Source organism: Eptesicus fuscus, chromosome 6 (genome assembly GCF_027574615.1).
Source record: "Eptesicus fuscus isolate TK198812 chromosome 6, DD_ASM_mEF_20220401, whole genome shotgun sequence".
NCBI classification, from domain to species: domain Eukaryota; kingdom Metazoa; phylum Chordata; class Mammalia; order Chiroptera; family Vespertilionidae; genus Eptesicus; species Eptesicus fuscus.
In genome coordinates, this window is record NC_072478.1 from 88,332,782 (window position 1) to 88,357,921 (window position 25,140).

General features: G+C 43.9%; 1 protein-coding gene across 4 annotated transcripts in view; it reads left to right on the forward strand.

Moving 5' to 3' along the window:
• The window catches only part of SLC36A1 (solute carrier family 36 member 1), a 45,288-nt gene extending 22,846 nt beyond the window's left edge, over positions 1–22,442 (forward strand). For all 4 annotated transcript variants that reach the window (XM_054718063.1, XM_054718064.1, XM_008152237.3 and 1 more), the window contains exons 8-11: positions 1,922–2,020; positions 4,573–4,739; positions 8,980–9,149; positions 18,035–22,442. In XM_054718063.1, the coding sequence (XP_054574038.1) occupies positions 1,922–2,020; positions 4,573–4,739; positions 8,980–9,149; positions 18,035–18,306 (708 nt within the window). In that variant the 3' untranslated portion in view covers positions 18,307–22,442. The remainder of the gene's footprint in view (positions 1–1,921; positions 2,021–4,572; positions 4,740–8,979; positions 9,150–18,034) is intronic.
• Positions 22,443–25,140: the final 2,698 nt, after the last annotated feature.

A 25,140-nucleotide genomic window follows, 5' to 3' on the forward strand; every position in this document is an offset into this window, starting at 1 on the left:
GTACATCTTGCAATCCTTACACACATTTAACAGCGCTTTCTCAAAAAACATATTATCATTGATAGTAGTGTAGAATTGTGGAGATATATTGATAGTGAACTGATTTTAATTTGTACATTTCTTTGCATAAGCTTTTTTCATTTAGTTGGTTGTGTTGTAAGTCAATAGCAATTAACTATGTAGAATTTTAAATTCCTGTTGCTAGTCTCATTCACACAGTATCCCCAGACATACATTCTGAAATTCCCTCTCTGATACGTCAACTTGATCTGATGTATGAACCTGAGCAGTAGTCATCCCCTAACCAACAGATTGCTCCTGTTTCTAGAAACTTAAGTTGCACTGTGACTCAGGAATAATTACAGGGCACTCTCACTCTCTTGTCTCATTGAAGAGCAAGAATATTTATTGTCTGTCATCATTCCAGTTACTGAAATGCTTCTTGTGAAAAGATCTAACTGATTTCTTAGCAGCAGCTGAGAAAAAAGTATTTTTAAAATTCTTTATGTTTTAGGGAGACCATAGTATAATCACTTTGAAACCTTTTAAAGAGAAGCCCATTACATAGCTTAATACTAGATCTTCATTTGTTCACTGATATTATTCTGTCACACTGTTAGAACATGCCTCATATTTATCTAAATACCTCTATAGTTAAATCATTTTTAAAACATTGTAAAAGGCAGTTGTAAAGTCAGTTTTTATTTTAATCTAAGCAATGTACACACACTGTTTAAAAAGCCAAATTATAGCCCTAATCAATTTGGCTCAGTGGATAGAGCATTGGCCTGCGTACTGAAGGGTCCCAAGTTCGATTCCGGTCAAGGGCATGTACCTTGGTTGCGGGCACATCCCCAGTAGGGGTTGTGCAGGAGGCAGCTGATCAATGTTTCTCTCTCATCAATGTTTCTAACTCTCTATCCTTCTCCCTTCCTCTCTGTAAAATATCAATAAAATATATATATTTTTAAAAAACCAAATTATAAAAGGACGGTAGCTTCTACCCTACTCTGCGTCCTGCTCCTTCGATGCTATTACTGGGCACTACTGTCCAGTGGTGAGCTGATAGGATTCTGTGTCTGCACCTCCTTGCTTGTACATCCTTACATTAGACCTGCAGTTGCCAGTTGCCTTGGTTTTTATTTTGCCTATTTTTTAAGTGCTCTTTTTGCTTTTTTCCCCGCAAATGTTTCAATACTCCTGTCATGTGCCTATCAATATTTTCCAAGTACTCAAACTTATTCATAAGTTGTTTTTTGTTTTTTTTTTTAAAAGAAAGAAATGTAGAAAAAAAGGGAAAAGAACGCATCTAAAAATTTACTATCTTCCCTCCAGCTTTATCTCTGTGGAGTGTTTATGTAGTTGTAGCATAGTTAATATATAAATTTAAAAATGTTTTTACTATTATTTCATAAGCAGTTTTTCATGTGCTACTTAATTATCTTAGATTTTACTTTTTAAATGGTGTGTGATGTTCTATGGCATAGTTGATCTGAGTAAACTAAATGTTCACTTGTTTGGGAACATTTAGGTTGTTTTTAGTTACTGATAACTTTGTTCAACTTTTCTATACTTTGCTTTTCTTTTTCCTGCTCAGATTAAATTTCTAGGGATGGGATTACCTATGAAAAGAATGTGATTTTTTATGCAGGCTTCAACATTTGAGTGTTGTTGGGTGTTTATTTTAACATTTGAGTTTTTTATGGTATATTGGGCTAGTCCCCCAAACCAAGTGAGTTTTCTCATCCTGAAGGGAAAAATATATACAGGCTAAATGTTCCCCAATTATCTGTCAGGTGTCAGACTTTCTACCCTCAGAGAATCTAGGATTTAGGAAAAGTGTGACCTGTCTGATGTTGGGATTCAAATCTCGAAGCTCTGTTTATATAGCTTTTGCTTTGTTTTATTTTCTCTCTTTTAGGGGATCCCAGACCCCAGCCGCCTCCCCTTGGTGGCACCCTGGAAGACCTACCCTCTGTTCTTTGGCACAGCCATTTTTGCATTTGAAGGCATCGGGATGGTAAGAGCTGCACTGTGATTCTCTGGTGTCCTTGAGGAATGCTTTAAGGAATGCTGAGGAAATGCTATTAGAAATAACCTTCTGAGACTTAATGGCCAGTTAGTGTACAGCATTTCAGGGATTTCATTGAAGTTCCTCAGCTCCAACTTTTGAAAATAAATTGTATGCAATTTGAGAATGTTTACATTCAAACCAGCTCTTTTGCACACCCATCTTCTGTATGTGCACTAAGCAATAGTACATGGCAATTAGGAATGTAGGGCCTGGAATGTAGAGTCTTCCTGCCAGAGAGTAGCTGCGTGACCTTGTGCAAGGACTTACCCTTCACTGTTTGCCTCTGAAAAGTGATTTTAATGATTAATAATTATTAGGATTAAGTGAAATATATATGTTAAGTGCTTCACAGAATCCCTGACATATGATGAGCATTGAATAATTTTTATTAATGATATCAATTTTATTATTAAATCAATAAACGTGTGAATACTTTCTCTGCCCTGGATCATTGGTGTGCCATATTTTCTTTGTATGAATGAGTAGCCTTCACTCCTAGCTTAGCTTCCCCTCATTATTGCTGTGATTTCACCAAATTCTTCTCCTAAAGAGAGAAGTCTGCCAGTCAGTTGTACCTAATTTGATTTTTATTTTTCATAATAAAGGCACAGAATTCTCTGAAAAAAATAATTATTAGCTCTCCTGGCCAAGGACTTAGGAAATGAGAAGGCACTTCTCCTTTCATAGAATTTATTTTTGTCCCCATTTGATTTCCCAATCATGTTCTATATGCTACTATGAAAACCTAGGAGCCTGACAAATTTTTGTCAAAATAGAGAGGAATTGTCCCTGTAGTGCTGATGGACTGTGTGAAGGCTCTAACGTCATAGGGGAGGCTTTCAGAGGTTGTCCTGAGATTTTAAACTTTTCCCGTGTTCCTTCTCGGGGCTTCTCATCACCCAGGAAGAATGTCTCACCTTGATTCACAAACACCAGTGGTTTCCCTGCTGCTGGGGCAGAGGCCTGAATGGCCGCGTATTGCAGCAGTGAGAAAGTGGCCCCAAGTACTCAGGACTGGGAAGAAGAGGTTGAGTAAATGTGGAAGGATGCCTGGAAGTCCTGGATTCTCAAGAGCATTGTACTGAGTTTATCAGTTTTCCCTAATGGTACAGTGCAGAAGTTATTCTTTGCTTCATTTCATTAGCCAAGACTTGAATATGGAGTCATTCTGTAATCACGATCATCTGTTACTTCAAGATGTTTCTGTTTTCTATTTTTACAATAGAGAGAACACTGCTAGTTTGACTGTTAGTTTGGATTTGAGGACTGTTGAGCATGTCTGGGTAAAGTGCCACTGCTCACTGCTCACTGTGCTCTCTCTCTGTTTGCACCACAGGCCCAGGCCTGGCGGACATGGAGGAGAGGGCTCCCTGCCCTCTGTCTCTTTAGACTCTCCATAGGAGGAAGCTGAAGGAAAGTTTAGAAACTGACTCTTATTGCATATGGATCAACTGTAGCTTGAGACCCTTGAGGTGCTAGGATGGGGGTTGCTGAAAGCCAGTTGGAAATGCAGAGCTGTTGCTCCCCTCAGAGCACCAGGCTTTGGCTCGTGGTGTCTGCTGGGGTGTGTCTGGCACAGACCTGCTCTGCCTCATGGCCACAGGCACTGGAGGCAAATCAGTGTAATGACAAGGTCAGAGATAGTTTGTAGTCATTGCATTGTGCTGCTTTTCCTTGTCAGTCATGCCAGAAGCAGTTGATGGCAGATTGTGAAGATTGTCACAATCATACCTGCTGTCTTCCCTGTTCCTAAGTGAACCAGTCTTCCTAATCTTTCCTTTGCTTTAGCAAAGGTTAAAGAATGTCCTGTGCTGTGAGGGAGGAGATGGCAAGGGTCAATGGTTTGAAATAGGAGTCTAGAAACTGGGTTTTGTTATATATCTCCAAGATCCTGAATAAACAAGATCCTCTATTAAGTCATGCAGCACCTCAGTTCCTCTAACTTGGAAGTTTAACTTGTCACTGCTGATGTTTACCCCTTTTGAGGTAAGGAAACCATTTCTGTGGACTAGAGTGGCCATTTTCCCTGACCTGTGTGTTGTATTCTTTAGACAGATTAGCAAAGCTATGATCTCAGGTGAGCTACAGCTGACCTGTGCCACCACCAGTATCTGTTCCAGGTGGGCATGATGCAAAAGGGTCTGTTAGTTGCCAGGTGGCTGCATGCAAGGGGCAAAGAGAACTCCCAGCCTACAGTAATCTCAGAGCAGGAGGCAGAGTGTTAGCCTGGACCAGGAGTCCTGAGTTTCAGTCTTGCCACCCTAACCTCTCAGGACTTCTCTGTTGAGATTATGGGCTCTATGTCTCAAGCTCTGAGAGGAGAGCTTCTGAGGAAACAACTTGCATTTATTTGTTTGTCTGTCTAATAAAGGACGGATTTGCTTTTGGGGAATTCTAAGGATAAAGAAATTACTTTTTTCTGAAAATACTACATTTTCTTCTTGGCCATTAATATTGCTCTTTGCTGTGTTTTCTCTTCTCTCTCACTACTCTCATAGGTTCTGCCCCTTGAAAACAAAATGAAGGATCCCCGGAAATTTCCAGTCATCCTGTATGTGGGAATGGCCATTGTCACTAGCCTCTACATCAGCCTGGGATGTTTGGGGTACCTGCAATTTGGAGCTGCTATCCAAGGCAGCATAACCCTCAACCTGCCCAACTGCTGGTAAGTGGGTGAGGATGGAAGCCCGGGAACACTAGATATTTTTTTAAATCACTGTAATAGGTCAGAATGTAGATTCTTTCTCTTACTTATCTCTTAAGTCAGCCTGCTTCACTTTAATTTTTTTTGGTGTGTGTGTGTGTGAATCCTCACCCGAGATATTTTTCCATTGCTTTTAGATAGAGTGGAAGAGGAGACCCATCGCGCGCTGCCTGTATCTTAATCTTTCTCCACATCAGGCTCCTCCTTGTTACCTGTGTGAGCTGCCTAACGTTCAGTGCAATCATGCATTGGAGAGAACACTCAGTCCAATCATGCCTTGTGGAGAACTCCTCAAAGGCTTCCCCTTGCCTTCCTTAATGTGCCTCGTCCAATTCCCATTCAGTGAGGAGGACTTGGTCTAGGAGTTGCTCTTGAAACTCTGATGTCTCACTGATCACACTTCAAGTCTCAGTGAGATGCCCCTTCTCTCTGCTCCCATAAGTTCCCAATAGGCTTTTTATTCCTTTGCGTTGTAATGGTTCGTCTGCCTGTACTGTGATCTCCTTGCACTGTAAGCTGTATGAAGGCAGCAACTGTCCATTTCTCCATTTTATCCCAGCACTTGGTATGATCATCACCCAGGGAATGATTTTGAACAAAAAGGAGGAATAAATGCTGAGACTGAAGCATTTTCTACATGAGGAGATGTTATCATGAAGCAGCTGGGGTGTAGAGGACAGAGGTGATCTGTCTTGTACTAGCTCTGTGGCCTTGGACGAATCACAGCTTCTTGCTGCCTCAGTTCCCTCTTTTGGGAATGAGAAATAGTCATTTCTTCCTGCCAGGATTGCCATGAATATCAAATGATATGCGTGAGAAAGCTTTGTAATAGTATGTTGGTGTCATGGAGAAGTAGGATGTTGCCCTTAGCTTTAGTCTTTGTTTGGATGAGTAATTCCTATGGAGGCATATCCTGAATGGATTGGTTGATAAGCTGATTGATATACTATTTCTCCCTGGAAATCTGAGCCTAGAAGGGCCAAGTATCTAGTCCATTCACCTTAAACCAGTCCAAATAGAGGGGGAGAGAGGGCCCATCTGCTTAGTCCCCAGCCTCCGCTGCGCCTCTCCCGTGCAGTCACTGACTTGATATGCACATGGAGCCCTCTCACCTTGGACCAAAGGTTGTTGGGGCTCTTCTATGTCTCACTTTCCTTAACTCTTGGTTGCTGTATTATAGGGAAACAGACATATTGAAATGCTTCCTAAAAAGGTAGATGTCACAGGGTGTGTCCTAAGCAACAGTTCTGTTTTGAAGATTAAAATTTCATTATGGAGAGCAGCTGCGAGCAGACACAGATGCTTGCTGAGTGCCCTGGGGATCAGAATAACCTTTCGAGCTGGCCCGTTGATCTGCCTATGTGTTTTTTAGAGCTCTGATCGGTGAGGCATTGTGCAAGGGCAGCTTGAGAAAATTGAGAAAAATGTTTATTAGGTAGTCTGAGTTGAGGATACCCTAGTCAGTAGGGGTCTGGGGGCTAAGTTTGTTATGTGGCCAGCCAACTTGGTAGCCCTGAAATGGGTCATTGTTTTTTAGAAACTCTTTATCTTTCCCTCTGATGCTTGCTTTTACATTCCCTATCGAGAATCAGATGGTAGCTCGGCATAACAAGATAAGTGGATCAGGAGCAGCAGAAGCAGCCCACATAATATAAAGCCATAGATGGGCATCTGTCTCCTTTCCTCTGAGATTTTTAAATCCAGCTATTCTAATCTTTCTGCCTCAATTCAGGTGCAATTTATTTGGCCTGCAGGTGGCTATTCTGATTCCAGACTTCCCTGAACTCCAGCAAGCTTTGGTGCTGCCCTGAGTTTAATTATAGAGCCACCAGCTGATTTTTGCAAAGAGTTTTTATTATCTATTCTTAGAGCAAGTAAGACCTTTTGTCAAACTCAGTCTCTCCTGGGGTATTCTGCTTCTATCATAAGAACATGTTTCAGGTATTAAGTTCAACCACAGAGAAATTCAGTGCATGTTATATACAATATAATCATCACTTTTAAATAGATTTCCAACAAGGGAGGGAGACCAGTGTTTCTCGCTGCTCAGCCCCTGAGGGTCTTGTTTGACATGGAGTTTTGCTTAGGGACAGAGTGGTCTTCCATTTCATGGTCCTGTGAGATCCATAAGTGCTTGTAAGGCTTTTGTTCTACTCTGCATAGTCGTAGGCATGGGGTAGACAGAGGTATCTCCCGACGAGTTAATGGTCTTCTTGAGAAGCTGCACATGAAGCAGTGGCAGGAAGACGGCTGCAGTGGGGTGGAAAGATGGATTCTGCTCCTGCCCCTTGATCCTGCCGGTCATCATCTGATTCCAGGGAGCTCTGAATTGGATGGGGAGGATATTAATAAACAGGCTTGTTACATTTATTTGTATTTTTAATTGTTTTATGCTTGAAAGGATATATGCCTCTGGTAAAGATTCCAAATGTTCAAAGGTATACAGAAAAGGTTAAGTTTCCACTCACCTCCTTTAGTTCCCAGTTCTACAACTTTCCATTTCAGAGGCAACCGTAACAACCAGTTTCTTGTGTTTTCTTCTGGAGATGTTTCATGTATGTAAGAGTGTCACATGTGTGTATGTGAGGGGGAATAGTTTTTCTCTTCTTAAAACGAATTGTAGCACACTGTAGACACTGTACTGCTTCATGATTTTTCCTCTTAATACTATTTTATAATAGACAAATATGCAAATTGACCATACCTCCGACACACACAAGCCACACCCACAAGCCACGCCCATTAGCCAATCAGAGCGAGTATGCAAATTAACCCAAACCAAGATGGCTACAGCCACAGAGAGCAAGGTTTCCTAGGTAACAGAGGAAGCCAAGCTTTCTGCCAGCCGTTGCAGGCCTAAGCCTCCACTCAAGCTACAAAGTTTCAATTATAGAAGGTAAACAAATTCAAACAAATGGCGGCAGAATGGAGCTTGAGAGAGCAGGCCATGGTTGCCGCCAGCAACAGGGGAAGCAAAGCTTTCCACACACCCTGGCCGGGCCCACCCGCTTAAGGCAACAAAGTTTCAATTATAACCCCAACACAAATGGCTTCCGGCCCGCCTCGGACGGAGCCCCAGGCTTGGCTCCGCTCCAGGCTACAAAGTTTCAATTGTAGAAGGAAAATAAATTCCAGATACCAGGGCCTCTGCTTGCGTCGCCAGGGGGCGTGGCCGGCCTGCAAACCACCACAGGCCCCTCGCTCAGGCCGCCCCGTGCCCCAAGGGAACCCCACCCTGATCAGGGACACCCTTCAGGGCAAACCAGCTGGCCCCCATCCCTGTACCAGGCCTCTATCCTATCTAATAAAAGAGTACTGTGCAGATTGATCATCACTGCAACACACAATATAGCTTCCCCCATGTGGTCAAAGATCCTGCCCCCATGTGGACACAAGATGGCCACCACAAGATGGCCAGCAGGAGAGGGCAGTTGGGAGGCACCCGGCCTGCAAGAGAGGGCAGTTGAGAAGGACCAGGCCTGCAAGGGAGGACAGTTGGAGGTGATCAACCCTGCAGGAGAGGGCAGTTAGGGGTGACCAGGCCGGCAGAGGAGGGAAGTTGGGGGCAAACAGGCTGGCAGCAGAGTGGTTAGGGGGTGATCAGGCTGGCAGGCAGAAGTGTTTAGGGGCAATCAGGAAGGCAGGCAGGCAAGCAGTTGGGAGCCAGCAGTCCTGGATTGTGAGAGGGATGTCCGACTGCCCGTTTAGGCCCGATCCCACTGGTGGGATCGGGCCTAAACGGGCAGTCGGACATTCCTTGAGGGGTCCCAGATTGGAGAGGGTACAGGCTGGGCTGAGGGACAACCCCCCCTCCGTGCACGAATTTCGTGCACCAGGCCTCTAGTAGTATATCCTAAAGCTAATCCCATGTGAGTTGTGCCTCACACTTTTTAACTGCTATATGGGGACCCCATGATGTATTTAACCAGTTCTCCACTGATTAACATTTAAACCGTTTTCAGTCTTTTGTACTTAAATAACGCTGCAATGATATATTTTGAATGTAAGTTTATGTGCACATGTGCAAATATATCTGCAAGATAAATTGCTAGATATGAAATTGCTGGGTCCAAAAAACACATGCATTTGTAGCTTGGATAGAAATGGTCAAATCACAATGGGACCGGACCCTTTTGCACTATGCCTACTAGTCTATGAGTGTGCGGAGCGGCTTTTGAATGTATCTGGGCTCTCTCTGCAGGCTGTATCAGTCGGTGAAGCTGCTCTACTCCATTGGCATCTTCTTCACCTATGCCATCCAGTTCTTCGTCCCAGCCGAGATCATCATCCCCTTCTTCGTGTCGCGCGTGCCCGAGCATTGGGAGCTGGTGGTGGACCTGTTGGTGCGCACCATGCTGGTTTGCCTGACATGTGAGTAGAACATGGGAGAATTGTCTTGTTTGTTTTTTCCCAAGGGCACCCAGCCTCCAGGGCTTTCATGGGGGAGAGTTTACATTGTAGTGAAATTGCCAGTGTGGGTGAACAGGAGGCTGGGCACGCTCCTGTTTCAGAGTTGAGGTGTGTCCAGATGGTTAGGTGAATTAATGACATATGTTCTATACAGGACATGGGAATGGGAACTGACATTTATTTATCAATATGGTGTGAAATGCTACAGAGGTGGTCGAAAGTCATAGTAAAGATATATAATTATATTCCATATAAAATACAGTAAAAACCTAAAAGAGAGCCATTTCACCACATTCATAACGAGTGAGTACAGGTTGCTTTGATAGGCGGTACATGTTTACTTGTTTTTTCAAATGATCACTTATGCAGTGTGACAGTCTGTTCCTTAGATTTCCTTTCAGCTGCATGATACTCCTCTAGACATTTTTGGATGTTGGTCTACATAAACGTTTCTTAGAAAATTTTCTGTCGTTTAACCAGGTGTTTCATTGATCACTTTGTGTTTTATTCCTCTTCTCTGGACCACACACCCAGGGGTGTGAATTAAGAGATAAAATTTCATCCTATTTGCTGTTGGTTGAAACTGGTATAAATTTAAAACAAAACTTATTTCTACTTCTGTCAAATTATGTGAGTTGATACAATAGAGAACCCCAAATGAATTGATCTGTGCCATTTAATTTAAATTACTAGGAGATTTGCAATTGCTTTTCAAATTGAAATTCTTAAATCATATATTTCTCTTTAGGCTATATTGGCTTTTTATTTTATTTTTATAATTTTTATTCTTTTGGGACAAGATGTTTTTCATAATACATTGAGACTTCCCTAGAAATTTTATTATTATTCATTTCATGTTTGGAATAAATATAGGTCTCTATGATTTTTTAATTGAACTAGAATTGAGTGTTTAGGGATGAAATATGTGGATGTTGTCTGGCTTTCATTCATAATATGGGAAATCAGAAATTATTTTATTGGTTGCCTGTTAGCAAGAGAAGGGCAGGCAGGAGATTATCCATCCTCTTCAACCGCCCAAGCAAAATATTGTGAACAGCCTAATGCCTCTCCAAGAATAGACCTCGTCAGGGGAAGACTAGGGAACAGACAAATGCCTATTACAGGATAGACTAGTGCCTACCTGAGGATAGACCTCTTCAAGAGAATAGCCTAGAGATATTGCAGAATGGACCTCCTCAAGCGACCTGCAGTTCTTCTTTATGTTACTTTAAGTATAGTGGGTAGAAGCTTGTCATTCTGGATATCTGTGTGGAAAGAACTCACTGGAGTAAGGAAGTAAAGGCCTTTCCTTATGGCTTTCTGATTTAATTTTGGATAGCACTCTGGAGGATTTATATCTGGGTGGAGCTGGAAAGGAATTGGGCAGAGGGTGGATGCCTTGATTTTTCCAGGCCCAGAGAGCTGATGGCAACCAAGAATCTGAATTCTCCTTGTAGCCTTTACTTGGTAGACCTTCAGTCTCTCTCTAGTCCAGCTCAATAGAAACAGCACACTCAGCAGCTAATCCAGGGCAGCCCACAGGTCACTGCTGGCCTAGAGCTACTGTGAGGAAGGAAGGTGATATATTTTGCTTTTTAAGGCAGTAAATTGCCTTAATGTGTGCTGATAGGATTCTTGGACTCTAGATTTTACCCCTGTCTTCTGCCAGCAACTGCGGATGCTTTGATTCAGATATGTATGTTTTATCTGTGAATGGATTAGCCTTAAGTATCGAGGAGATTGATTCCACATGCAGGTGTTTATAATGTCAACTCTCAGGGCCCCAATTCTTTGATCCAAAGGGCATTGGGAGTAAGGGTGGAGGTAATTCACATGATTTGCTTTGTTTCAAAGTGATTCCTCTAGGACCGTGGTCGGCAAACTGCGGCTTGAAAGCCACATGCGGCTCTTTGACCCCTTGAGTGTGGCTCTTCCACAAAATACCACGGCCTGGGCGAGTCTATTTTGAAGAAGTGGCGTTAGAAGAAGTTTAAGTTTAAAAAATTTGGCTCTCAAAAGAAATTTCAATCGTTGTACTGTTGATATTTGGCTCTGTTGACTAATGGAGTTTGCCGACCACTGCTCTAGGAAAACTAGGTCTGTCTAGGTGAATTGTGCTGCAACTGCATAGATAGTAGCTCTCCCTGACCGAATAGCTGGGCAGTGATGCTGGGCCTGATTCCTCTCTCAGCCTCATTTCCTTCTCAAGTCTGGCTTTAGCCTTCAGTAGCATATGTCTTGCTTCCTGCCAGATTTCTTTCTGCTGCTCCCTGCAGGAGCCACCAGTCTCTGATTCACAGATTCTCATGATTCTCATGCTGTCCTTAGATGCCTTTGGTTTTTGCTTCACTTTTCCTGGCTCTGTCTGTGGGTCTCACCTTTCTTCTACAGCATGATGCTCAAAGGACTCAATCTGCTTTTGATCTTTAAGTGTGTTCAGTTGTTTTTTCCCTTCTGTGATCTCTTGTGGCTTAGCATTGCATTGTCATCCTATTAAGGGATGCAGCCCCTTCATCTCTGAGCACTCTGGCTTCCCTAGCCTTCCCTGGAGACTCTGAAGTAATTGTGGGATTCAGGAGAGGCCTTTCACTGTAGCACCAATTTAAATGTATTTATGTGAGTTCATTTTGGTTTTGTTTCTTTGTGCTTTCAGATGTTTTTTGCATAAGGTTAATTGGTATGTGATTTTAGAGCTTTGATGTAACTCATTATTTTCAGTTATACCCATACATTTTAATGGCAACTTGTTTTAATTTATTTCTGGTGTTTTCTTGTCTTTGCCTCAATTTTTCCTCTTCTTCCTCAAGGGGAGCAAGGCAATTTGGTCCGGCCTCAAATTTTTTATATCCAATTGAAATTAAACTTTCTCATCACTCTCCTCTATCCCCCAAAGATGGCTCTGCTTTTTAAAAAATATATGTTTTTATTGATTTCAGAGAGAGGAAGGGGGAGAGAGATAGAAACATCAATAATGTGAGAGAATCATTGATTGGCTTCCTCCTGCACACTCCCCACTGTGGACCGAGCCCACAACCTGGGCATGTCCCCTGACCGGAATCGAACCACAACCTCCTGGTTCATGGGTCGACGCTGAACCACTGAGCCACACTGGCCAGGTGCTCTGTCTACTTTTTTTTTTTTTTAATATATATATTTTTATTGATTTCTTACAGAGAGGAAGGGAGAGAGATAGAGAGTTAGAAACACCGATGAGAGAGAAACATCGATCAGCTGCCTCCTGCACACCCCCTACTGGGGATGTGCCCGCAACCAAGGTACGTGCCCCTGACCGGAATCGAACCTGGGACCTTTCAGTCCGCAGGCCGACGCTCTATCCACTGAGCCAAACCGGTTTTGGCGACTTTTTGATGTTAAGTTTTAGAATTCTGGGGAGGAGGGGCTGGGAAAATATGCATGCCAGAGAATGGTGCTCATTTTGCTATGATTTCAGTATTTGCTTTCAGCCCATATGTTTAGAAATGTCAACTCTGCAGGTCACCTTATGTCCCAAGCTTGTGTAGGAGAGGCTGGCTCCATCTGGGGAGCCGAGAGGTGCAGGAAGAATACTTTTTTAGGATTCCATGAGGCACTAACCTGTCCTTCAGTGGTTGGTACTAATTGTCTATGGTGTTTGCCATGTGAAACATTTCACTTCAGTTAGCTATGAGAATTTCAGAAACCCATTTTTGAAGTGTAATAACATAAAACCATATCATCTGAGAGGCCTGTTCAGATTACAGTGCATACTTCTAAAACATTCCAGGAGCCAGACCCTTTAGAGCATAAAGCTTCCAAATCCAGAGTGGCTTCTCAGCAACTTTTGGCCTTCCATACTTCTTGGTCTTGCAGCTAAATGAAGAAGGAAGCAGCATAAATTAGCTGTGCCTGGGCCCCAGCTCCGGGAACCCTTGTTAGACCTCAACTATAAGATATGAAGGGCATCCGATCACTAAGGTTTCTCTCCAGTTTAAAATTTTGTGATTCTGTACAGCTACTTTGAGCCTGATTTTAGACTTTGACCAAAATATTGCTTGAAAAAATAAAGTTAATGTAAAGATATTTGGAGAATGTCTATATCTGAGATTTTTGAGGAAGAAATTCCCAATATCCCACTGACTTAACAAAATATTTTTCTTTTGCATATTCTGCGTGAATCCTCATGGGTGCATTTAAAAAATAGTTTCAATCATAGTATACACATAACTTTGTTGCATTTTATTGAATATTATATCATGAATATACATACCCTTCATAAATATTTTCATGACTGCATGATATTCCATTATATTGCTGGATCATATTTACTAAACTACTCCTTTAAAAGATTTTTTAAAAATATATTTTATTGATTTTTTTAAAGAGAGGAAAGGAGAGGGACAAAGAGCTAGAAACATCGATGAGAGAGAAACATCAACCAGTTGCCTCTTGCACACCCCCTACCGGGGATGTGCCCGCAACCAATGTACATGCCCTTGACCGGAATCGAACCCGGGACCTTTCAGTCCGCAGGCCGACGCTCTATCCACTGAGCCAAACCGGTTTCGGCTAAACTACTCCTTTAGTGTTAGACATGTAGGTTGTTTCCCTTGCTTTTGTATTTTTTAAAATTTATATTTCAACTAAATGAAACTATATATTCTATCTAAGACTATAATTAATTTAAAGGTAGATTTCTAAATTTAGAGTAACACGGGTGGGCTTTCCCACCATCAATCATAATAAAATGGCAGAAAAGAGCTTTCAGACCCAGGAGCTTTAAGTGTCCAATTGGGATATGATTTTAGATCATATTTCTGTAAGTGTGTATTTGTTCTTTTAAGTTCTTTCTCTCTTGTACATTAGTCAGCTCTTTCTGTTGCTGGCCTAAAACCACAGACCCCAGAATCCCAATCAGTTCCTTCTCTGAACATGGCCGTTTGCCTCATGTTGCTTCAGCCGTTAGAAGATCACTCTTATAGTTTTTTTAACCCAAAGGGAAGATGTTTTGTAATACCATTGGAGCCTCTTGACTGATCACGAGGTCCCGCTGAGTTGTCCTCAGCCCCGCTTTCTGTTGCTGCTACAGCGAGCTATGGACCTGCAGTTGGGAGTGTGCTATCTTCCTCTTTTATGGGGTGTTCTTTTGTGGGAAAGTGCAGAGAGAGTGGGAGAGGGTGGTTCCAGTTGGCTATGTCCTGAGATCTCTACCTTCTTGAGTTTCTCTTTCTAGAGAGCTTTAACTCATAAGAACATTTAAAAGTTTTAGTTGCTCCCATATATTTCCTAAGTACCTGATTCCTGCCTCTGGAATTAGTTAAAACTAGTTTGCCACATTTTGCATGGTGACAAAACAGATATCCTTGCTGTTGAACCCTTGGGGCTTTATGCTACTTTGGGTCCTCTTCTCTTTCTCTTCCCCCAGATTAGTGGGAGGCTCATTCTTCTTGCCTTCTCCCCCCATTATCTTTCTCCAATGCCAGGCTTTACTTAGGGTTCAGTTGTGGTATCTGGTTCATCTAGGACAGGAGGAGGGTCTTTTTGCCGCCCTGTGGTCCTGGCTTTAAGAGAAAAATTTTGCCTGTTTAAAAAAATCCCTGTTAAGGATATTTTTGTTAAGTATGCTTATCTTACTTATCCTTTGCAGTAAAAACAAGAACAAATTTTCAGATTGCTTTCAAAAATGTCATGATGAAGTGTAACATCTCTGTTCAATCTGAGAAAAGATTCTGATCACACAAGCTTCTATTTCTCTTTCCACTTAATTCTTATCTCAGAGTAGATGGAGCACATCTGACTTCACTTCACACCCGTATCATGAATGTCCATCTGCCCTTCAGGTTACTGTGAGAGATGGAAAGGAAATGGCAGACTTGGAGCTGGGAAGGGGCCAGGCAGGTCATCTGTCTTGTCTCCTCCTGGGGCTCACTGTCCCTGATAAAGGCCTCCCTTCTCTTAAGCAAGTAGAGCAGCCATGGAAACCAGGGACTGGCACCGGAGGAATAACACACTCCCTTCAATGGTACAAAACCAGGGCGAGAGGCTGTTTTGGCACAACCGTGTGTTCGAGGAGAGGAGTCCCGTCCCTCACTCTGCTGTGCCGTTTCCACTTTCTCTAAAAATCACTAGAAAAAATATCTTTGGATGAGGATTACAGGAAAAAAAAAAATGACGAGAGCCAACACAACAGTAGCTGTCCAGTGTGAATAAATTAAAATCATACCTATATTTTTTGTCAGATTGGCAAAAAAATATGTATTTTTTGGTGTGCTGCAGAATTTTAGTTAGTTTATGAGTACCATAAGATGAAAAAGGCTGAAAATCACTGCACCAGACACTACTGTGTTGGAAGTATTCTGGTCTGTGTTGTCCAGGACAGTAGTCACTAGGCACAGGTGGCTGGTAAGTCATTGAAATGTGGCCAGTGTGAATGAGGAACTGAATTCATATAAATTTAACTAGTTGGGGACCTCACAGAGGACCCCACAGCTGCAGAGTACGCATGAGACAGGAGATGTGAATCTGCTCCTCCCCTGATAAATCTCAGTTCCCACAGGCCTCTCCTCTTATTGCAGGGAGTGGTATTCCAGTTTAAAAGTAAGTGCTTTTCACAAAACCTGGCCAGTAAGTAAAACCCAGGGATTTCATCTGATGTTCAGCCAAAGAGGCAGCGATTGATTAAATGATTGACTGATTGATTTACACAGTCCATCTGACGGGTAAAATTGGCTGCATTGAACTGAGATGTTCTGACAATCTCCACCAGTGTGACATCTTTCTCAGAGCAATTTGACTACATTGTTGCTTTATGAAGTTAGAACTAAACCCCCCATGGCAAGTGTACCTCTCAGGGCTCAGGGAGATAATAGATGTGCCCTCGATGGCTCTCAGATGGAGGCCAGCAATGGGGAAGACAACCCATGAAAATACATTTGATTACTAATGAGTTAAGGATACATTTTTCACAAGCAGCAAAATATAAGCTAATGATAATATTAACTGTATTGCATGCCTGTTGTACAACAGGCCTTTTGTTAGGTGCTTGTGTAATCAACCTCCTTGGTCATCATGACATCTTTGTGACATGGGAGCTATTAGTATCCTCATTTTCCCCACAAGAAAACTGGAGAATAGAAAGGAGCCATAACTTCCCCAATGTCGCTCAGTAGAGCCAGGGTTCAAACACAAGAGCCTAATTCCAGAGTCCATAATCCTCTATAGCCTTGTGAAACATCGGTCTTCACCTCCAGTGGAAAGCTGAGTTAGATGGGAAGAGTGGGGTCCCTGGGCACTGGGTCAATGTGGTCAGTGAAGCCTCCTCCCCTTGGTTTTAAACAGCACTGTCTGACCAGTCCAGTCATTGGTATGGGAGGGAACCTGATGGCATTTCCTAAAGCAGCCCCCATTCATCCTCGTCAGTTCACCTTCCTCTCATACTAGTACACCCGGGCCTAAGTTTCCGATGTGAGAGCCCATTACTAGCTTGTCCTGGCACAGGGACATGGTCATTGTGTATGCAGTCTGCCTGTACACAGAACTACAGTGGAACCTCGGTTCTCGAGCTTAATTCGTTGTGGAAGGCTGTTCGAGAAGTGATTTGTTTGAAAACTGAGTTATTTTTTCCCATTAGAAATAATATAAATTAAATTAATCTGTTCCAGACTCACAAATGATTTTCTGTTTTAACCTTTCTTATATACAGTACAGGTCTAATAAACACTTCTTTTCTTAAATGTATTAAACAATCCCCTTCTGGCCTTAAACAAATCACTTTCAGCACTCATTTCAGGGGTGTCTTTCAGGAGGTCAGTATGCAGCATCTTTGCTTTTTCACATATCATTGCCTCCAAAATGCTATCACTGGCTAACTGCTTTTCTTCTATTCAAATCAACAATATTTCTACCTCTTCAGTTGCCTGTGGTTGTTGTTTTGTGAGCACTTTCACACCCTTAGCAACATGCTTTTAGCAACTCCACCAGTGCGTTTGCATAGCCATCTGGGTGCATCCTCTGCACCTGCCCATCCTTGTGTGCCTGAGAGATGCTTTTTGTCATGTTTAGGTATCAGTGTGAAAGGGTTGTTGGATTGAGAACCAAAATTTTGTTTGACAACAGAGAGTGAGAGGGGTGGGAAGAGAGAGAGAAACATCAATGTGAGAGAGACACATCGATTGGTTGCATTTCCCATTGCCCCAACTGGAGCCCTTGACTGGAATCAAACCCATGATCCTTCTGTCCATAGGCCAGTGCTCTAACCACTGACCAAGCCAGCCAGGGCTGGAGACATTTTTTTCATGAACTATTTGGTCAAGAACCAAATAGTTTGAGATCGGAGATGTTCGAGAACTGAGTTTTGACTGTACTTCTACTGTCCATGTATGGACATGCTCTGAAATGGGGCTTATCATAGTACCGTTCCAGAAGAAGGAGGGTTTTTCCCTATTTTGTTTCTTGTCAGTCAAGTAGAGATGTTTGTGCTGGAGGTATCCTCAGTGGTAAGCGAGGGAGCAGTGGCTCAGATATGGTCCACTTCCTTTTTGCTCTACACTGTCTCTCCCTTGGTAGGACCAGATTGCCCTGGAATGTCATTTGATGGAAGTGATGCACAGTGATAGGCAAGCTGAAAGCCAGGTGACTAGAGCCAAGAGATATGGGTTCCAGTCCCAGGTTTGCTGATCTTGCATTGAGATCCAGGTTTACTCCACCTCTCTGGGCATTTATTTCTCATCTGGATTAAAAGATTGGGCTGGATAATATCTAAGTTTCCCTAGAGTTCTCCATTTTATGAGAAGGACACTTGCTAAAAATAGAATAGTGAGGTCTTTTCCAGCTCTGGGAAGTCTTGAATATCCCTGTCCTCTCTCCCACAGGCATCTTGGCCATCCTCATCCCCCGCCTGGACCTGGTCATCTCCCTAGTGGGCTCCGTGAGCAGCAGTGCCCTGGCTCTCATCATCCCACCCCTCCTGGAGATCACCACCTACTACTCAGAGGGCCTGAGACCCCTCACCATCGCCAAGGACGCCCTGATCAGCATCCTGGGCTTCGTGGGCTTTGTGGTGGGGACGTATGAGGCTCTGTACGAGCTGATCCAGCCAAGCGCTGCTCCCAGTTTTATCAACTCCACCAGTGCCTTTGCATAGCCTTCTGGTGTATTTCCTGCACCTGCCCACCCCACCTCTGTTTGTTCCCTAGCACCTGGCTCCAGAGCCTCAGGGAGGGTCCAGGCTCTGGGGGAAATCAAGGTTGCTGTTCAGGAACCCTGCTACCTGGCACCTAGGTGCCCTGGGCCAGACCTGAGGGCAAGGGGGAGAGTGGGTAGCAGATATGCGGAGGTACCTTTAGTGGCAGTGCCATCATTGTTCATTTGTACTTAACTTTAACCCAGAGCTTTACAACTGTTTTCCCTCGTCATGCCTCCTCCCTTACTTGCCTCTCTCCTTTGACCCACCTCCCCCAAATTATTCTTGTTGCACAGCTCACTTTATTTAAAAATTTTAGCGTCTCCTTTTCTGGTCCAGGCCTAGATGAAATAAGTGAGAACTCCCCCTCTTTAGAAAGCCGGGCCTATCTCTTTCTCATCTCTCTCCCCAATATTTTACCTCAATATTCACCTACCTATTCAAGTCTCCAGCAGGTGTCTGGATCTACCTAGTAGTTTAAAACCAGCCCCCAAAGCTGGAGTTTTTAGTTTTTACTCTCTCTGGCTTGCTGTGACTGGCAATACCTCCTCTCTGATTCCTTATGTGGGTCACAATACTATATTCTTAGTTGCTTTAGCTCCCCAAAAATATCAAGTGCTGCCTCAATTGAAAATATTTATATTTTATTTAAAATTAGCTTTTGTTCTTAGACTCTCTAGATCGGGGGTTATTGTGACTCGTTCCTTCCTCAGTACACCCGTACTGAGCTGCTCCTGCTGAAAAGAAACTTGCTGCAGAAAATGTCTGCTTAGGTCCTCAGCCCACATGGCTGAGCCCTCCAGAGGTTTTAATCAGGAGCATCTGAATGCGAACCTCTGTGGGAGGCATGGACTTTGCCTCCCATCGGCCAGCCTGATTTCATACTGAGAAGACATGAAGGACTCGGGAAATATTTGCCAGTGCACGAGGCCGAGGTAAAGGACGGCCGAGTGGGGTATGTTTCTGCCCACGGAGGCTTATAAAATGGTGGCTTTGTGCAATCAGGCCTGTTTTTGAGCCTCAGCTCCTGACATGCAAACAGCATGGCAGCATGCAGTTGTGCTGGGAAGACACCCACGCTGTTGCCATGGATGAGATGATGAGGTCATTGTGCACAGAGAGTATGAAATTAAGTTCAGAGAATTGACAGCAGCTGGTCTGACACTAAGTGTGGTGCTTGGTTGTTTACAATCAGCAGGGGATAGGGCAGACGCTGTCCCGTCCTGGCTGCCTTCATGGCCTGGACTCTAAAGGAACCACTTGCTTGGGATTTTGGTCTCCTGTGTTCTAAACACTAATTGTGACTCCTGTCCCTCCCCCTGAGTATCAGAAATGGCCTCAGGGTTGGCACACCTCAAGGTCAGCCTTCAGATTTGGGAACAAACTGCAGAGAAGGCCTGGCTTTTGGCTGCCCCTTCTTCCTTCTTGGTGTGAGAAGTCTCTCGGGGGGCATTAGTCATTAACGCCACTTCTTGAGCTGTGTCTGTGTATGTGTGTGTTCATGCATATGTGGTAGGATCCTGCTGTCCACTCCTGTCACCAGGCTCTTGGTTCCTTACCTGGAGCTACTGTTCACCCTGAAACTTGGGAGAGCAGCACAATTTTATCAGGGTTTTTGTTTTTGTGTTTCACCAAAGCTCGTAAGGGCTATGACCCACCTTTACAGCCCCAGTTTTTTCTTTCTTTTCTCTCCCAAAGCCAAACTCTCTTATTGCAGTGACTCCTATGCTACCTAACTTAGGAAGATGAGATCAGTGGTGTCTTGGTCTCCCTTAGGGTAATGACACTTTTCATCCACTGTTCCTGCTCTTTGGTGGTCACTAACAGGTGCTCATATGACCAAGATTCTAGCTGGAGGTGGCAGCGGCCCTGCCCCCTGAAGCCTCAGGCTTAGAGGTTGTCAAAGTGGGTTCAGGAATCACCATGTCCCGTTTGCAAGCCTGGGCTCCAGCAGTCTCCCCACAGTGGGCCTGAGAGCTGTTTTCAGTGAAAAGGTGCATGCCAGGAGAGGGGGTCAGACGTGTGTCCTGCCCGTAGCTGCTGTGGTGGAGGCTTCTGTGCATGAAGGGAGCTGCTAGAAGCAGTCCAGTCCAGGTGGGCAGTGACACTGGGACTGTGATGCTGGGACACGAGGGCTGGATAGCACAATACTGAGGTCCTCTGGCCCCTGGTCTTAGCACAGTGCAGGCTATTGCCTCAGGGTCCCTGACCTAGAGAACGTGGTGTATAGGAGAGGCGGCTCCAGCTTTGGGGCTTCTGGAAGCTTTGTGCATGGCCTTCACCCTGTTTGATCTCTTTCCTGGCTCCTGCTTTGACAGCCGGATCGAATGGCTGCTTCAGAAGACCAGGCAAGGCGAAGCCGTCAGTGGGCCTTTCTGGTTGTGTACTTGCACTGCACTTAGGTGTTGAGTAAAAGGGTCAGCCAGAGGATGGCAGGAGGAGGGACCCCTCCTCATCTGGAACCAGCCCTCTGGGCCAGCTGACGGAAGCTTCCTCTTCTGCTGCCTGTGGGCCTCCTGTAGGCAGGAGCCCTTGGTTTCCTCTCACCGCCCCTTAGGAACAGCTGCCCCGCCTCTTCCCGTGCCTCGCTGGAAAAAAGCTCCAGCATAAGCAGCAGTCTGATCGGGAGCAGCAGAGCAAAGGCTTCTGGGGGGTGAGGCTGCATCTGCCAAACCAAAGGCAAATCCTGGATTTTCTGGCCCAATACTGTTAGGCTCTGTGCCCCTCCCCCAATGCAGTACCAGATTTTTATTAGCTCAGAGGTAGCTGCTCAGAGCCCCTTGTTCTGTCCTGGAAACGCCACTATTGGGAGCACGTTTCCAGCTCCCTGTCGGCAGTGTACCTCCCCTTAAATGTAGGTGCTTGCTGGGAAGCGCATGACCTGGCATCTTCTATTCAATTTGCCTAGAGTTGTCATTATTCACAAGTGACATTATTTATAGTGTGCTGCTCTCCGGCTACTAGGAGCCCTTCATCTGCACAAACCCTGGCCAGATATCTGTGAATGTATGGCAGGTCATAGCTGAGAATCTGCAGCTTATGCCCGCCCTCCTTCTCTGTCACTCACCTCCCCAGCCATCTTCATTGGCTGATATGCTCACTACTCACTCTCTACCTTCACAAAAGGTAAAAATTGTAATATTAGCAATTGTCTTAAAGTGATGATCCCACCAAATAGGAATGTTAGGAAAATCTTCCCCCTACCCCTGTATTCCTGTCTTGCCATTTTCTCCTCCATTTTCTCCCAAAATTGTAGAATATCACTTCTGTCTAACACTACATGTTCGCCTCATGTTTTTTTGGAAGTGCAAAATCTCAATGTCTGTTTACAGCTCTCTCTAGTCACCATCCACAGCAAGGGGGTTTGTATCAGTGGGTTTTATTTCATAGCTGATCAGCGGGCCCCAGCATTGGCCGTGGTCAGAACGCAAAGCTGGTTCCTCACAGCGGAGAGACAAAGTACAAGAGGCATGACTTGGTGATTAGGGAGTCAGCTCCAAGTCCGCCTTTGAATTAAATTTTCCAGAGTACATTACAAATCTCCAAGACTGTTAGGGGAAGAGGAGACGGTGTGGTTTGTCTTGGAAATCATGATCGATACTTTTAGGCAATGGCCTTGCTGGCTGCAAGGCTGTTTGCTCTGACAGCATCAGTTTGTTGCATTTCTTCCCTGTTCTTTGTATACCACTGGGTCATTCCCTGGCCAGGGGACATAAATGGTGCTGATACAAGGTTATCAGAGTGCGTGTGGGGGGCGAGGGGGGGATAAGGGTGGAGGGTGCCTGTGTTCTTTTATTTAAATCAAGGTGATACTGGGGAAGCTATTTTACTTTAGTGAATGATAAAATTATGTGACTCTTGTCAAATGTGTCAGTGGATGTGTGAATAAGAGGAGTATGAAAAACTGTCCAGCAGATCTTTATAACCACACAGTACTGTGTATGTTGTATGTCTACATGAATGTATGTTGCCACATGGTATGTGTAGAGATGAGGATCATGCAGGAGCTAATAGAAGATATTGTTTTGGGTTCTGCATATGGATCATGTGTTAAACTTTTCCTGTTCAATAAATGAATTTTATTTTTTATTTTTGAAGGTTGTAGTCTGTGTCCTTGTTTTCACTTAAAAAAAAAAAAAAGTCACTCAGATCCCCTTACTTGATCCTAGGTCAGAATGTTTCTGGTGTATTTCATGGAGCTCATCTGGGGAGTAGTGTGAACAATAGAACCATCTATGGAATTGAGAGTTTCCCAAAAAGGGGCCAGGAAGTGATTTTTCTATTAGACAGTCCTGCCCTTCCTGTCTGCTCCTGCTTCTCCTGAAAACTTGAGTAGGAATTCTCAACCCTCCTGTGCCTATCAGAGGATCACACATACCAGGGGTTTTAGTTTCATGCATCAGTGTGGCTAGGCTATAGTGTTGAATAATGCAGTTATTCATTCAAACACTAACCTAGGTGTTTCTGTGAAGGTATTTTGTAGATGTGGCTAAAATCTACCATCAGTAACCTTTAAAGAAGAGATTATCCTCAAAATGTGGGTGGGCCTCCTTTAATCAGTTGAAGGACATTTAGAGCAAAACTGAGGTTTCACTGAGGAAAAAGAAATTTGCTTCAAGACTACAGCATCAGTTTTTGCCCAAGAGTTTCCAACTTGCTAGCCTACCCTATGAATTTTTGACTTAGGAGCCTCAACAATCCCATAAGTCAATTCCTTAGAATCCTTTCTCTCTCTCTCTCTCTCTCTCTCTCTCTCTCTCTCTCTCTCTCTCTCTCTCTCTCTCTCTCTGTTTCTCTTCATGTTATTGGCTCTGTTTCTCTGAAGAACCCTAACTGATATGAGAGGTAACACTCAATTTTCTTGAAGTTGGGGGACTGATTTCAAGGCAGTGGAAGAGATGACTTTCCTTCGCTTTTTGTCACATTTAAGAAGAAAAACAAGACCATCTCACTGACCCTTAGAGGATCTGAAAACTGATCTTTGTTGGCTACTAAATTAGATTTGTTCAAAAAGCAGAGCCCTCAAGGAACACTGTTAAGTATAACACTTTCCCAGGGCCTTGTCTCTGCCCTTCTTGTACCCCAGATACTCATTTTTTGAGGTTCTAGCCATGGCTTCTGTCTCCCCACCACGACCTCACATGACCTCACGTGTCTCCCTCCAGCACTGCTCCGGTTTCTGGAAGATACATTTGCCTTCTGTACAAAGCCTTGAGAAACCCTATGTGATGGCACTGTTGTCCTGTCCCACCCTCACTCCACTGTCACCTGGAGGAGCAGTCTTATGTCCCTTTGCTGTGTGTCCTGGTGAATTCCAGCTGCCCTTCCTCACAGGACTTGGTTATAAATCCTGCCCCCACCCCTAGATCTTCCTGGCCGCCCTCTTAAGGTCCAGCCTCGGAACTGAACCAGGATTATAGGAGTGGCCTGGGGTTGAGCCCCAGGTTTGAGCAGACTCCACCTCTCCAAATCCAGACACTGGTTAATACCACCTAGAATTATAGTGATGTTCTTGGCCTCTGCACTCCGTTGGGCCATTGGACTAAGCCCTCTCAGTCCTTCTTGCTTCTATTCCTCAATCCTTCGATGTCCTGTATTTATCATTTGTTTTATAAACCCAAATGTAAGGCATGGGTCTGGAGTCAGGCAGCCCTGAATTGAATCCTGGCCCTGTTCTCATCAACTGGGTGAGAACACTTTAAGTTACCAACGTAAGTTATAAGCTATTGAATTTCTGTGTGCTCTGCACCTCTGCCTGTAAAATGGAGATGACTGTACTTACCTCATGGGTTTGTTTTTTTTTTGTGAGGATTAAATAAGACAAGATGTGCCAAGTGCTTGCATGGGGCCTGACATATAGCCAGTGTCAGTCAGAGGTGGTAGTGAGGATGAACATGGTGAACTACAAAATCACCCAGCCTGGAAGTCAGGAGATCTGGGTGGCAGTTTTTCTCTGCCACTGTTATGTGCTATCATTCTCAAGGCGTTTGGAACCCAGTGGCCTGACTGGGAGGATTTCCCTGAAAATCTTTGGGTCTTCCACAACCTGTTGGGCTAGGTCTCGATCTTAGAGAGCCCTCTGGTGGCTGACCCATGAAGGTGCAAGCTCCGGAGGCTAAAGGGAAGGAGGGGCCTGGTTCCTGGAGAGGTGGGCTGGGTGGACAGAGGCTTAGCGAGTGGTTTGTAGGGAGGTCTCCGGGTTGGGTGTTGGACCTGAAAGTGGGTCTCATCCCTATGAAGTTCTAGCTGTGAGACCTCGGACAAGCACCTCCTCCTCTGTGGGCCGTGGAGAGAGGAATATTGGGAGTGGAGATGGACGAGATCAGTGTTTCCCAAAGATGATTTAGGGGCTCCCTGGATGATCAATTTTTTAAAAATCTGAATCGTTATGTATTTTAATGTGTGCTAGTAGAAATAGTAACTTTCAAATCCTTTAGCTTATGGGTATTATCGTTTTAAAGTGAGTAAAAAATTTAAAAATCTAAATCTAAAAGAAAAATATTAAATAATAGTACTGGTGGTATTCTATCAGGGCAAAAATCATCAAAGTGGTAAGCACAACAGTTTAGGCAACACTGGACTAGATTATTTGTGATTTCCTGCACAGTTCTGAGAAGTTGCTTCTACCTGTATACTACTTGGTATTATATCTTAGCATAATAATCACCATTTATTGTTTATGCAGCTATAAGCTTTTTACTTTTATTCCTCAGTATAGTATTATGATGCAGCTATTTTTTATTATCTTAGTTTTACTGAAAAACGAGAGGCAAGTCATACCTGCCCAAGTGTATA